This window comes from Suillus fuscotomentosus (genome assembly GCF_016647785.1).
Source record: "Suillus fuscotomentosus strain FC203 chromosome Unknown F5891scaffold_8, whole genome shotgun sequence".
Taxonomy (NCBI): domain Eukaryota; kingdom Fungi; phylum Basidiomycota; class Agaricomycetes; order Boletales; family Suillaceae; genus Suillus; species Suillus fuscotomentosus.
Window position 1 is genome coordinate 257,136 of NW_024539520.1, and position 15,617 is coordinate 272,752.

Genomic DNA, 15,617 nt, shown 5'->3' on the forward strand with positions numbered 1-15,617 from the left:
TACGACCAAGAAGCGCGTCACAGTAGGCGCAGTATCGGTGTACAAATTATCAGGGCATCCCGCGACCAACCAATGGCTAAAGCAATACGAGGATGTGCGCATGCGAAGTGACGACGGTAAAATCGTCGCGGATCACTTCGCACCCCTGCACTGTATTCGCGCTAAGACATTGGAAGGGCGCACTCTCACCTGTGTCTTAGATCAAGGCGCGGAAGTAGTAGTCATGCCAAGGGAAGTATGGAAAGAGCTCGGCATACCGCTCAGGTCGGACCATAGCCTCAATATGGAATCAGTGAACACATCACGCGACGCGACACTAGGAGTCATAGAGAACGTCCCGCTTGATTTTGGCGCAGGACCCTTATACTTCCAAGTCCAGGTCATCGAGCGCGCGACCTTTGAAGTTTTACTAGGGCGCCCATTCTTGAAGCTTACCTTGTGTCGCACATTTGATCTGCCCAACGGAGAGCAGGATCTCATACTGACTGATCCTAACGCGCGCAAAGAATTGCGCATTCCAACCCTACCTTGGGTCAAGCGACAGCTCGCAAGAGACACGAAGTGCGCAAGTCACGCGCTCAAGGAGGAGGAACAGGGTTTTTAAGTATCGATGATCTGAAGCATTCACGGGGAGAAGCCCATAAGCATTCGTCTTCCCAAGTATTTTCCTTATCGCATCAAGTTTCGCATTCTCGCATCACGCCTAACGCGCCGCACATAGCGCGCGCAGATAGCGCATCCCATTCTTTGCTCTTAAGGAGCAACAACGCATTGCCTTTAGTCTCTACGCATCAATTTCCTTCATCTTCTATCCTGCAGTATTCAGCGCGTTATGCGCATCTAACATCCATGCAGACCGTTATAGATAAGGCGACTATCGACACCTTTAATTCCTTTTATTATTATGATCCCGTACTTCACGCGCTGGTCTATAAACCAGTCACGAAGAAAGTACGCACGGTACCTACCACTATGCCCGCAGAGTATAGGGTAGTGCGCCAATTGCCAGATGATCTGTTAGCAGGATTACCCGACTTACCCACCCATCCCCCAGAGTTCGCGCCAGGCGCACGCAGATAAACTAGACCTTGACCCAGCAAATTGGCTATGGCCAGAAGAACTCAAGTTAGTGCGCTGGCTCGTGCGCGTACACGAACTCGCATTCACATGGGACGCCTCAGAGCGCGGGCGCCTCAACGAGACCTACTTCCTGCCATACAAGATTCCTACGGTTCCGCACACGCCATGGTCTCAGCGCAATATTCCGATCCCGCCAGCCACCTTAGATGAAGTAGTGCGCATCATCAAGGAGAAGATCTCATCAGGAGTATATGAACCATCAATGGCCGCATATCACTCGTGCTGGTTTTGCGTAGTAAAGAAAGATGGAAAATCCTTGCACCTAGTTCACGACTTGCAGCCGCTCAATGCAGTAACAATTCGTGACGCGTCACTTCCGCCTTTTGTTGAACTTCTCGCAGAAGCATTCGCTGGATACGCGGTGTACGCAATATTGGACTTATATTCAGGTTATGACCAGCGCGCGCTTCACGTAGACTCGCGCAACTTGACGACCTTTGGAACACCTTTGGGTCCTCATCGGCTAACCACTCTTCCTCAAGGACATGCTAATGCTGTACAGGTTTACCAAGGTGATACCGTGTTTATCCTGCAACACGAGATTCCAGAATTCACATTGCCATTCGTGGATGATGTTCCGATCAAATCAGTGCGAAGACGGTTCATACGAGACAATACCCGAAAATGCAGGAATCCGGCGCTTCATCTGGGAGTATTGCATCGTTGTCAATCGCATCCTACAGTGCCTAGAGAACGTAGGCGCAACCGTATCCACATCAAAGTTTGTTCTAGCCGCGCCTACGGCAATCATTGTCGGACACAAATGCACGTTTGAAGGGCACGTACCAGAAGAATCCAAGGTACAGAAGATTCGTGACTGGCCAGAACCCACCAATCAGTCGCAAGTGCGCGGATTTTTAGGAACTTGCGGCGTCCTGCGCATATTCATTCGCGATTTCTCGCTCATCGCGCGCCCGCTAGTTAACCTCACCAGGAAAGACGCGCCATTTATATTTGGCCCTGAACAGCGCCAAGCCATGCAGACCCTCAAGGACTCAATTCTAGAATCACCCGCGCTAAGGCGCATCGACTATGATAGCGAGCGCAAAGTCATTCTAGCAGTCGATACTTCCAATATCGCTGTTGGATTCATATTGCTGCAGATAGGCGAAGATGGAAAGCGCTATCCAAATCGATTTGGCTCAATCGCACTAAACGACGTGGAAAGGCGCTACTCTCAAGTGAAGCTAGAACTCTTCGGACTCTTCCGCGCGGTGCGCGTATACATCTTTGGGGTGAAGAATCTGATGGTGGAGGTAGACGCGAAGTATATCAAAGGTATGATCAATAATCCGGACTTGCAGCCTAACGCGACCATCAACCGATGGATCGCGGGTATCCTTTTATTTTCATTCAAACTCGTTCATGTATCCGCGCAAAAGCATAAAGGCGTTGATGGTCTCTCAAGGAGACCAGTCGCCAAGGAAGACCCCATAGAGGACAATAATCATGAGGATTGGATTGATCGCGCATACTCGTTCGCTATCGCGCTTTTGAACGATTGCACGCATCATATAGCTGGTGGTTCGGGTGACATACACCACGAAGTGCATCGCACATGTTTCATTTCGCAGAGCACGCGCGTACCAGTGTTGCGCGTATACTTTGATGTCGCGCAGACGGAAGAACCAGAACCAGATATCCCACGCTCGGATGCGGTGCGCGTGCAAGACGCGCTGATGACCACTATAGAACAGTTTCTTACCACACGCGAAAGACCCACTGACGTTTCAGATGAAGAATTCGAGAAGTTCGTGAACAACGCGGCGCGTTATTTTGTTCTGGAAGGCAACCTATGGCGCAGAGCATCGCACGGCAAACATCAACTTGTGTTACCTCCAAACAAGCGCTATCGCATTCTCAAGGAGGCGCATGACGACTTAGGGCACAAGGGTATCTATACCGTCAGCGCGCGCCTACGGCTACGCTTTTGGTGGCCGCGCATCATCAAAGACATCAAATGGTACGGACAAACGTGTCACGAATGCCAAGTTCGCCAAACGAGGAGGCTGCATATTCCTCCAATCGTCCCCATACCAGGAGGTCTATTTCGCAAAGCGCACATCGACACGATGAAGATGCCCAGAGCGGGCGGATATGAATACCTCGTGCAAGCGCGATGCGCGCTAACGTCGTATCCGGAATGGCGCATGCTGCGCAAAGAGAATACTAATGCGCTAACCGCTTTTATTTTCGAGGAGCTCTTGTGTAGGTGGGGCCCGATCACAGAGATAGTGACGGACAACGCGCCCGCATATAGTCTCGCAGTAGACGAGCTCGCGCGCAAATACGGGATTCACCTAATCCGCATCTCGCCATATAATTCTCAGGCAAACGGTATAGTCGAAAGACGACACCACGATGTCCGGGAGGCCATCATTAAAAGCTGCGACGGAGATGATTCTCACTGGTATCAGGTAGTTCATTCAGTTTTCTGGGCTGAGCGCGTCACCATTCATAAAGCGACGGGTTTATCGCCCTATTTCATGATGCATGGCGTCGAGCCAATATTTCCCTTTGATCTTGCAGAAGCGACGTTCCTCGCGCCCTTACCAAATCGAGGCGTGTTCACCACCACTGACCTTATAGCATGGCGCGCGCGCCAATTGCAGAAGCGCGTAGAGGATATTAACGCGATTAGGGATAAAGTAGTCGCGGCGCGCTACAAGTCCATACGCGATTTTGAGAGACGCTTCCGTGCGTCTATCAAATCGCACGACTTCGAACCCGGCGCCTTAGTATTGGTATGCAACTCGAAGGTCGAATACGAGCTGAGCAAGAAGACGAAGCCACGCTATTTGGAACCTATGATCGTAGTGCGTCGCACGAAGGGAGGCTCATATATGTTGGCCGAGTTGGACGGCACAATATCAAAACTTCAGTTCGCCGCATTTCGCATCATTCCTTACTACCCGCGTAGCGAGGAGCACGTATCGGTAACCCAAATGACTGGAGTAGACGACGAGAGTATCGACGAACTAGAAGCATATGAAACTGTAGAACCCAATGAAGATGAGCCCGAGTGCGCGCAAGACAATTAGTTCGCGCGACCATATTCCGCGCGCCCGCGCATCACCCAATCATATTCGCGCGAATGTGCATCCCTCAAAAACATAAAAACAAAAACACCAGATAATACGAAGAACACAAAAATATTTCATTAAGTACATACTCTCAGTTTTACCCCAGGTTTCATCCGGTGATATCTCTCATATCATTTGTTCATATAATGCGCATTGCCTGCACATAAACCCCACAGACTCTAGAATATATCAAATGCACCAAGAAACACGCTAATACCCCGCAAGTACATACTGATCACTATCTTAATTGTATAGCGCGTGCATAATCACCTCATTAGACTTTCACTTTCTAACGCGCGCGCGTCATCGCCTCGGCGCGCACGGTGCAACACGGCAGGAATAGATGATGGAAGGCGCGCAAAGAAGACAAGACGGGCGCGCACCCCGCAGAAAATCAGTAAAGTCCATTGCATTACCTTGATCTTGTCGCGAGCTTGTCATTTACTTACATACTATTCATTTTAAATTCTTAAGCCCAGTGAATCAGATAAGGACATGGACATGGACAAGGCAACACAAGATATATTGTACAGGCGCATTGGCGCCTAGGAGACAAGAAAAACAAAAGAGAGGTGCATCTACTTAAGGGAGTCGTTGATCTGCCTCTCCAATTCAGCCCACGTGTTGGACATGGCAAAAAACTTGTTGGAATAGTTGAGGAGATCCGCCTGTTGGGCGCGCGCATACTGGCGCATCTGGAGAGTGGAAGTGTGCAAGTGCGCATTTTCCTCCTTCAAACGCGCGGATTCCGCGCGCGCCTCTTTCAACTCCACCGCTGGATCCTTGAACTTGTCCTTTCCCTTAGGCGCAGAACCAGACGCCAAAGGACCAACAGCATGCACAGGATTATCGCGCGAGGCGCGCACGACCTTCTCCTCCACAGAGCGCTCTCCAACAATCTCCACATCCATCCCCGACTCCTCGGATTCTTCTTCATCCTCAACCGCAATAGAGGAAGCGGTTTCCTTTGCAGACTCTGCGATAGGGCGCTTGGGCATCGGTTTGCGCGGGTGCGCCTTAGGCGCATCAGTAAGGTTGCGCTTAGCTAATCCACAGCAGTCAGTGGCACGCGCCAATAATAAGACAAGAGGCGCGACTTACAGAAAGTGCAAGCGCACTTGGACACATCGCAAGGAGGGCACCGGCGACCAGGCGCGCCTCCACAGTCAATGTCCTTGGCAATGCAGGTGCCACAGCGCCGCACCTTGTTCACAGACATGCGCCCGGCGCGCAGCTAGCGCAACCAAACATGTTAATAGAGTGGCGCGCCAACAGGAAACAGAAGGCGCACCTTCTTGCTGGCATCAGTACCAGACATGTCAGTGGCGCGCGCCTCGATTTCGGACGCGCCAGTGGCGCGCGCAGCTTGCATGGGAGGTGTCTGAGGAACTGACACAATCGCCTTCGCCTTCCAATCCTTCACGACCGCCTCAATCTCCTTACAACTCTTCCGCCCTTGCTTTAACAACTCCGCGCTTTTGTCGTCCATCTCCAGTGCCACCGCCAACACACCTGCACGCGTAGAACAACCGTTCAGAGTAGCCTAGGAGTGTCAGTCCACAACCAAGACCAATACATGTAAGCGCACTCACCAGTACTGAATACCACTCGCGCAACCACATCTCTTGATCCTCGAGGAGTTCCAGCTTGAGTTCAGGCGCGGACATCACACATCCTTCCAGGGAGACTAGGATGGAGGCCCAAGCGGTGAAGAGGCGGTCGGTATCGGATTCCGCGCTAGCGTCGCCCATAGGCGCGTCCTCAGGAAGCCCTTGCGCCACTGGAACAGGCTCAGGGGAAGGAGTAGAGTTCAACATAGCAACAGTGAAAGTAGGCATGGTGAAATATTGATAACAAAGAAGTCAAGAGATCGCGAGAACGCGTCCATCTTCTTATCAACATCTCCTCCGATTACATCATCGATGCTCGCGATCATCAAAGGACGGCCCTACTCTTGCGATCACCTGATCCCTGTCTATCACCACCTCTCTAAGTCCAAGATCCCGCGCTATAGCACTGAGTGGGGACACTCAGAATGTAAGTCCCCAGGAGATGTAGAGACTCGCGCCTCTCAATGCCGAATATACGGCCTTTACCCATATGTTCCTATATGTTACAGCTCTACTCCTAAGTACCAGTCTCGCGCGCACTCGCGCGCGCCTTATCCGAACTCGCGCGCACTTAGGCGCGCCTTACCTACGCACGCGCTATATGCGCGCTTTGCGCGCCTCCTCATAGGTCTTCGCACTATCGTCCGTCCATCCGTCCCATGTCCTTACTGATTCGCTGGTGCGTTATTTTTATCTTATCCATTGAACTAATAAAATCTTCGGTCCGACGTCCGTGCTACTTATAGAAATTTTATTTAAACTTAGTTATAATTAGAGTTGATATGGTTACTCGGTTCAGGAGCGCGCTCGGAAGCGCGCCATCTCCATTCTTAAATACAGAAGGGTTTCCTTTGGTTCTGGTACTTACTTTCCCCTTATCTTTGTGTACTGGAAAGTGTATAGATCACCTCCTCATTTGTTATAAGATCTTATTCTCCTGTCAATCATCCATCTGGGCATTCACTCCTCAATAGGACCTTTCCCTTAACGCTCAAGGCGCGCCTTCACGCGCATTATCTTCTCGCGCCTGTTAGCACCTGCCTAGCTCATAGAGTTTCCCTCCACTTTATTTTGAGGAACTTCTCTCAGTGGTTGTCCCTTGGGTCGAGTCGTTGTCTCGTATCCCGGTCTTGCTGTTGAGCACCCTTTTGTTTTAAGTGTTTTCACATCTAGTCAAGATTCCTCATCTACACTGGCTCAGGATGGGGCATGCTTACTTTTAAAATGTGGATAGTCCGCGAATCCGACTACTCCTTTGAACTTTGATTTTCTCAGCTTAGGAGGAGTCCATGACTCTAATGGTACATATGCACCCCACCAGGCGATGGGATCTTTGTCCAGAGGAAGGCATAGTGCTGCTGGACTGTCTCTTTCGACATTGCTGCCATATATGGAGAACATGGAGGGGGTATTGCCAATGTATGGCTGTTCGGGAATAACAAACCGAACTTTTCTTGGTATCATCATGGTTTGGTTTGAAAAAGATTCGAGGAGGATAAACAAACAATCCGATGAGTGGCACCGTGTCACAACTGTGGACCTTTGAACAATGGTGGACGCTGTCATGATCTTACGTCATCATATCCATCTTCTTCACATTGCACAACACTCGGGAAGAGCCACAAACCGATGTCTGGATATAAATCCCGACCCGTGTGCAAATTTTTCAAAGTCACCTTTCTGTCCCTTCTGTATACTATCTCACCCATTACCCTGCAACAAAGTTTTAACATCGCCATGACACCTGCGGACACAGCTAATGAGGCTTTGAATGAAACACTGGCGGCTGTGCAATTGTTGATGAAGCGGTGCATGATGTTGCGGCAAGGCGATCCAGAAGCATTGAAACTCTCGGATGAGATCGCCAGACGGCTTGTGAGTGTAGTTTGTTGCTACAATGTTATTACTTTCATTAATATGAACACCTTTGACAAAGGCAAATAACTTGAAGTGTCATGCAGGGATTGCCACTTTGTTGTCCCCAGAACTATTGTCATGTGCAGCCATTGTGAGAGACTGCTCAAAGGGTGGCATCTTTCAGACTTTGCCGGATTGGGGGTCTGTTACTGACAAGGATCCGAGAATTAAGGGTCACCCATGGTTCAACAAGACAATCAATTACCGCCCTATCGTCAGCATTGAAAGTCCTGTTCTTCCTGATGCTCAGACTCCAACAGCAATAACAAGAATATCCTCCTCTTCCTCTTCCTCTGGAACTTCGGCACTGGTCTCATTGACAACACCACCTGTCGCGGCTATATCTACTTCAGCCCCTCCTCCTGGAGACATAGACCATTCGAGCATATCTGCCACACCGGCAATAGAACTGTCGCCATTGTCACCATCCCCATTCTCAAAGGCATTGGAACCTCTGACCCCCCTTCCTGTGTCAGCTCCAATTCCGCTGAAATACAACCTTTTTGTGCCAGGCATTAAGAATGCGGTGAATGCAATTCCAAAGGGTGGCAATGGTAAGAAGAGACGGGCAGAAGATGACCAACTGGTAGAGGCTAAAATAGTTGACAACTCGATTTCCCGGTCACGGAAGTCTGTTCTGAAGAGGAAAAGGGTAATGTCGGCTGATGAAGACAATGAAACTACCAACCCAGTTCTGACGCAGGTGAGTTCCGCGTCTTTCGTTTGGCATAGCTGACCCACCACATGATTATATTCCCTAAGGTGGTACCATCACAGCGCATCACCAAAGAGGATTTGGCATCGGCACGTTCGCATCACTCGGAAGGCACAGATGATAGAGGTTTCTGGGATGCAGAAAGCAGGGTAAGTGTTTTTATTGGGCTAACTGCAGATGTTGACTCGGATATTTATCAGCCTGTTGAATGGGGCCAGGACTCTGCTATTGCCACGGCAGTGAAGGTAACCTCATTATTATTTGCATGAAATATCATTGACGCTAAGATGTTTGAAGTATTCCGTTCGTCATCACCCACAGAAATGCAACAAGTGCACCAAATTGAGTGTGGCCTGTCTTGTCCTCCCGGATAAGAAGTTCGGATACATTCGACTTGCCTGTGCTAATTGTGATGATATGAAGATCACATGTGCGATCAACGGAGTCGGCGTCCGGGAAAGAATGCAGGCAAAGGCCACAGCAGCAGGTGATGCCCACCCTGTCAGACACTCTAAGTCATGTGCCCCCAAGTCCTGAGTTGTGAACAATACTCCGGTCAATACCCGGTCCCGGCAGATCTTGATACTGCCGGCACTGTCCTCTTTGGATGTTGAGCCTAACAACATTGAACACGGAGGTGAATATTTTCATTCCACAGTTGGTACTTGAACTGAAACTTATCAAGACTCTGCACCGGATGCTAACCCAATGTCTGTTGATATTCCACCGGTTCACACAGAGGTTCAACCGATGCCTATGATGTACCCATCGGTGCAAGCTGAGGCGAAAATGCCGCAAGCAGTCAATCCTGCGCAGCCCAAGCCAACTGCAAGGGACATCCTCCAGAGCATCCAGGACCTTGGAAGGCAGCTTGATCTTCTCGCCACCAGCGAAAGGGTCGATGAGTTGGATGCAAGACTCGGTTCGGTGGAAGATGTCTTTGGACGGCGATTGAGTGCACTTGAGCAACATCTCAATTCATCTGATACAGAATGGAGAGCAATGTCAGCTTCTGTTGGCCATTTAACCATTGCTCTTCGGGACCATAAAGATGATCTTACTGCACATCATTCCCGGATCAACACTACCACTTATGCCCCCCTAAGTCATGCAAATGCACACCTGCCGGCCTGGCTCACTCAGAGTGATGAAGACCCGCACATCTCAGCAATCGGCCGACAGTGGACTCATGCGTGGGATGCATCCGTGATGATGGGTGTTCAAGAGCATGTTGGTACCTCAGCATCTGCTGTGCTCATTACGGAAACTGTCGATTCCATGGTCCCGGCAGTGGATGTATCACCAGACACCTCTAGCGATCTCTCAATGATATCCAATGATTAAATACTTATTATTGGATCCTGATGGACAGTGATGATGTCATGTCTTTACTTAGTTTTGATTGCATTCATTTGGTGCTCCTACATACCGACAATATTAAATGGGATCCTGTATTGGAAGGTGTGTGACGTTTATAGTTAGCCTGGTCTAGGAAGATCAATTTGAATATTGTGTTAGCATTTCAGAACTAAGTTGTCTGAGTATCAAGGTGTGATATATCCAACGGCATAATGCTCTGGTTTGGATGGTTCTTGTGGTTGTGGAACAGGCATGAATGCAAGGTTTGTCACTCCCGACTACGGCCCAGCGGATGCTATATGTACTGCATATTCATCCGACATGAATATTCACGTCAGATCAGGATCTGATATTATTCGGTTGCATGCTGTGAGGCACATATCCATCTATTAGCTATACCAGCATCCAGAACATAAGTATCACAAGCCACTGGCATGTCGCCCTATATTTAGAGAATGGTATTGATTATGACAATCTCGTGTTTATAGCAGGGCCCGGCAGACCCATGCCGTCAGCATGAATATGAACATTAAATCCGGATCGGCATTGATATATCATTACAGAGTTCAGTTGCATATATGTGGTGCTAGACACCTGATATTACTCACAATCTTGTGTTATGTAGTGTAGAAGTTTGATGGTTAGGCCTACTTGCACAGTATACACAGTTGGAATAAAGAATGCTTTACCAGCAGGAGCCAAATGTTTTATTCTCACTCCAGTGCCAGATGAATGCAATATTAGAGCAATCATTTTGAACTGTTATAACCATTACCACATTCGGATTCATTCATCCGGGGAGTGGTGGACGGGTTATTACGTAACATTGTGTCGAACAATTGTCAGACCTCTCATGGATACAAGACTGAGACTACAAATTTCCAATCCACAATCCACAATCCATCACTTTCCAGTAACACTCATAACCGGATTGATAAAATCCAGCCTTGTCGGAATCTCCCAAAATCAGCTTTTGATATCTAATGTATTCATTTCCCTCTGCACCACCATATTTTGTTTACAAATCCATCATGTCTGTACCTCCGGAAGCAGCTAATGACGCATTGAAAGTCACACTGGTCATTGTGCAATCGCTCATGAAGCGATGCATCAAGGTGAAGGAGGGCGATCCTGAGGCCTTGAAGCTATCGGATGAGATAGCCAGGCGCATGGTGAGTATTTCTGATGTTCCCCTCAAAATGCTTTGTGTCAAACTAACATTTGATACAGGCAAGAGACTTGAAACTTTACGCGGGAACAGCAACATCATTCTCTCCTCTCCTACTCTCCTGTGCTGCCATTATCTGGCAGTACTCAAGGGGCGGCACCTTTCAGAGTGTCCCCGACTGGACCTCTGTTACTGACAACGACCCATGAATCAAGGACCACCCACAATTCCAGAAGACCATCCACTATCACCCACCCTCTGCGCTTGATGTCCCTGTCATTGCAACATCGAGCATTCCCACAACCATTCCTGCAACCACTTCAGCTCTCATTGTCCTGCCACTCACACCCTCAGCTCTCCCTTCCCTGCCATCCCGCACAGACCTGGATCTTGTTGCCAAGCTGGTGGCGGAACCGAGACGATCATCGCGCTTATGAGCACACAAGAATCCATCCCGCACAGACCTGGATATCATCACCAAGCCAGTAGCGGAACGAAAACGATCTTCCCGCCCACAAGTGCTCAAGAACCTGCCACCTCTCAGTTGTCCGGCACATCCACCCTTGAGATACCGCCATTTGTATGTGGCCGAAGCTGAGAGGGAACAATGGAAGGCACTTTTCGAGGCTGGCGATAGCAAGAAGAGAAAGGTGGATGATGAAGATACCGATGGGGCTGATGTAATTGAAGCCTCCAAGTTGGCTTCCGCGTCCCAAGAGCCGATGAAGAAGACGAGGAAGTTGAACCAGAATGTCGACAATAGGCCAACAGGAATCATCAATGTGAAGCCAAAGGTATGTCTGTTGATCTTGGTTCATGCATCCAATGACTTACCGCTGCAGACATTACTGACCGTCACCACTGACAAGGTTGTTCCGCCAGGCGATAAAAGGCTTTCTGGGACGCAGACACTCGGGTATGTGATCTGCACTTATCTATAGCGCTGGTATGCTGACCAATTTCAAAGCCTGCAGAATTGGGCTCAGATGCTCACATCACCACTCCGTGCCAGGTAAGTCTGTCAGTACATTCACAGGAGCCCATGGCTAACATATGTCAAGCATTCTGTTCATTACCATCCTCGGCAGTGCAACAAGTGCACAAAATTGGACATACCCTGCATTGTCCTTCTGGACAAAAAGTTCGGCTACATTCGACTTGCATGCGCAAACTGCGACCACATGAAGATTACTTGTGCGATCAACGGCGTCGGTGTCAGGCAGAGAGTGCAAGCAAAGGCCGCCATGGCTATAGTTGAAGGTGAGTTTGCTTTCAAATCCGGCAAGGATCTTGAAACCAATCCAGATGACTCTCAGAGGAGAAGCAACAGCGTGGTCCGCCGGCTGGTGTGCCCATGTGCAAACTCCCAACCATTGGCACAAGCCCTCGGCCGGAACAGGATGATCAGCCAGCGCCAGCCAACATCGCCAATCCCGAGCCAGCTGCAAGGGACATCCTGCAGGGAATCTGGGACCTCAGCAAGAGACTGGATCTCTTTGCCACCAATGACCATGTGGATGCCTTGGAGATAAGAGTGTGTTCGGTGGAAAATATCCTCCACCAGCGGTTGAACGCACTGGAGCAACGCCTCAATGCCTCAGATGCCCGGTAGAGAGCGATGTCGCCACCTCCGGTATATGTAGAACAAACTAGTTTCCAATACCATATATAGTGTACTTTTAGCTATTCTTTTGTGCTGTTCCCGGTCACTTTCCCTTGTATTCCGGTTCTCACTCTCTGTATTTGTTAGATGAGAACCACATTGTTATTCCCCTCAATATGTTGTGATCCATGGTGAGGGAATGCTTCAATTTCATGATGCTCACATGAAACTGTGACAGACAATGGCATGATAATCCGGTGTAGATAGTCCATGCGGTCATGGGTGCATCACCGATGCTACATGCACGGTGCATCCCTCCAAGAGGTGTATCAATAAAGTACATATATGACTGCCTATTATCATACCATCTTCCGGAACCAGGCGTCTCCAGCTGATCGGCTGTCCGGTCATCACCTGCTTATCGGATTTGCATTGCTGTGTGACTTGTGCGGGTCCGACATCTTCATTTAGTCCTAATTTCAACTCTTTCCGAGACGCAGCCCTATAAACATTCACCATGTCACCTTCAGAGACCAAATGCTATCCATGTCACCGTAATATCTGTCACCCCTTCCGAAATCAGATATGCAAGTACCAGGCACTCATGAGCCTTTCTGAGATTTAATGCTTCACTCTTTGGGCCGATCAGTAAGACACTCTATAGACTCAAACATCACTCACTAGACCTTCCTGACCTGCTGGGCATATCCTGTAGGCCCTTTTGGTACTCTGGACCAAACACTAATTGACTGGGCCCATCTGTCACTCATTCCGACAATCCGTAGATGCACTCTTGCCGGCCACTTGTGTAAGCCAGTTGAGGATAACCAGTATCCATGACTACATGTGCACTGACAGCTGACAATCCCTAGCCGAGCCCTTCCCTGTTACAATCGCTCTACTTCCTTTACTTCTCACGTATCTGCCATTACGCCTTACATTCTTAGCAGCTTAGCTTTCCTTTCTTGGTCTTACTTCCGTATTCGACCTTTGTACTATTATCTCACCGTAGCCTTGGTCCGTGCGCATATAGTTTCCTATTTAAGCACGTGTACTTTACTTAGAAACGTCACTTCAATCTTACTAGGTTTTACCCTGAAAACTTCCTTCGCTTAAGACCACCAATCTTAAGACGTCTGAACCGATCTCTTAGTCAAAGCACTCCTTTGACTAAGTCTACGAACCTCTTCTTATTTGAAGAGCTATACAAGATCTCAACAACGTGAACGCTCTGTTGAGCCTTTGTTGTTAAGAACTATCCTAGTTCGTAACAAAAGATTGAAGTCCAGAAAGACACCTATATCCATACGTGTCAAAGAAACTTCGAAACCAGAACAGAAAGATCCTGACTGAGCAAGACAGCTAGTGCAGGCGAAGAAAAAGGCGACAACCTGACTTCACTCACCCCTACCTTCCAAGCCCTGAACCTTGGTACTCCTGTACCACCATTGAACATGTCGGCCTCATCCAAGACAACAGAATTCAAGATCAACCATCCTCCTACATTTGATGGCGACAGAGACAAGTCCAAGTCATTCATGCTCTCATGCAATGCTTACATTGATATCAACTCGGAAATCTATAAAACCGACACTCAGAAAGTGATCTTTATCTCCTCGTTCATGAACGAAGGAAATGCTAGGTCATGGAAAGAAGAATTCCTCGCAGAAGCCCAATTCATCGACTCAACTGGACAAAAGAAGGGCTATGGAACCTTGAAAGAGTTTAACGAAAGCTTTGACAAAGCCTTCGGACCGATTGACCCATCCGGGACCGCATTGGCACGACTCCTGGAATTAAAACAAGGCCCAGAAGGCCTGCAGACGTACATTGCAGACTTCAAGAGGTTGCTTGCCCAAGCAAAGATCAAAGAAGAACATATGATGATCTATCATTTCGAAAACGGCCTCAACGGAGGACTTCTAACCAAAATGTTCAACGCGGGAGGGGTACCCAAGAACCTCGATGACTACATCGCTGCGGTAGTCGATCTGGATAATTGCTACGCAAGATTGCTAGCTCGGAGAAGCAGGTTTCCTTCCCGACAAATCCAGAAGAAGAACGGTCGCGGAGATCAAAGATATATCCCAGCCAGAGATAGGGATGCCATGGTTATTGATCGGATCACCGACGAAGCCAAGCAAGAATACATGAGGACAGGAAAATGTTTCAACTGTCACCAGATCGGACATCGGGCACGGGAATGTCCGCAGAAGAAGAAAGCCCCCTACCCAGCAGTGAGGAAGGTAGAGGAAGAAGAAGAAGCTAGAAGAATTGATGAGGATTTTTAAACAGGAGACCTATATCGACGATAGCATCTCCAGCAAAACCTGTACGCCTAATACGAACAGTTGGTGAAAAGAAAGAACTTCGTGTCCCCATAACCCTCGTATCCCGAACGCGTCAGAAAAATGTCGAAACCACCGCAGTAATTGACTCCGGAGCATCGGGAACCTATATCTCCGAGGACTTCGTAAAGAAACATAACATTGGAACCAAGAAACTCGAAAACCCTTTTTACATTAAAACCGCCGATGGAAGCTACTTTAGCAGCGGACCAGTAGAACGGTACTGCACGCTAATCGTCCAAATCGACCAAAGGATGATGATAGGAAAATTCAACATTACCAAGTTAGGAGACAAGGACCAGATCCTACTAGGGATCCCCTGGCTTCGAGCCATGAACCCCGCTATAGACTGGACCAAACAAACGGTATCCCTTCCAGCAACAGAAAAATCTGCCGAAATCGAAAAATATGTCAAGCAAACCTCTCGACTACAGAAAACCTTCTTCACTAAGAAGTTCAATACAAAAGAAGACGCTTGGAGTACGTCACCATCATCCCTAACCGAACTTACGGACGAAGGAGAATATCTCCGACAAATCGAAAAATCTTCCAAGTTTAGTAACAAAGCACAGGAGTTCGCCTCTGAAGAAAAAGAGAAGAAGAAAAAAACTTTTGAAGAATTGGTACCGAAGTATCTCCATAATTTCTCTGACGTATTCGCAAAAAACGGCTTG

At 48.6% G+C, this 15,617-nt stretch overlaps 2 protein-coding genes across 2 annotated transcripts; both read left to right on the forward strand.

Moving 5' to 3' along the window:
- Nucleotides 1-7,570: 7,570 nt before the first annotated feature.
- Nucleotides 7,571-9,809, forward strand: F5891DRAFT_1183604 (uncharacterized protein; the record flags this gene model as incomplete). The annotated part of the gene is made up of 7 exons (XM_041366309.1): nt 7,571-7,708; nt 7,770-8,453; nt 8,513-8,614; nt 8,666-8,710; nt 8,763-8,966; nt 9,042-9,102; nt 9,151-9,809. 7 exons carry the CDS (start codon nt 7,571-7,573, stop codon nt 9,807-9,809), a joined length of 1,893 nt encoding a protein of 630 aa, XP_041230532.1.
- Nucleotides 9,810-10,855: 1,046 nt separating this feature from the next.
- On the forward strand, nt 10,856-12,604 carry F5891DRAFT_1183605 (uncharacterized protein; the record flags this gene model as incomplete). Its single annotated transcript, XM_041366310.1, has 7 exons — nt 10,856-10,996; nt 11,208-11,396; nt 11,439-11,786; nt 11,835-11,912; nt 11,960-12,004; nt 12,054-12,252; nt 12,309-12,604. The coding sequence occupies 7 exons, from the start codon at nt 10,856-10,858 to the stop codon at nt 12,602-12,604; spliced, it is 1,296 nt and encodes a 431-aa protein (XP_041230533.1).
- Between the last annotated feature and the right edge of the window lie 3,013 nt (nt 12,605-15,617).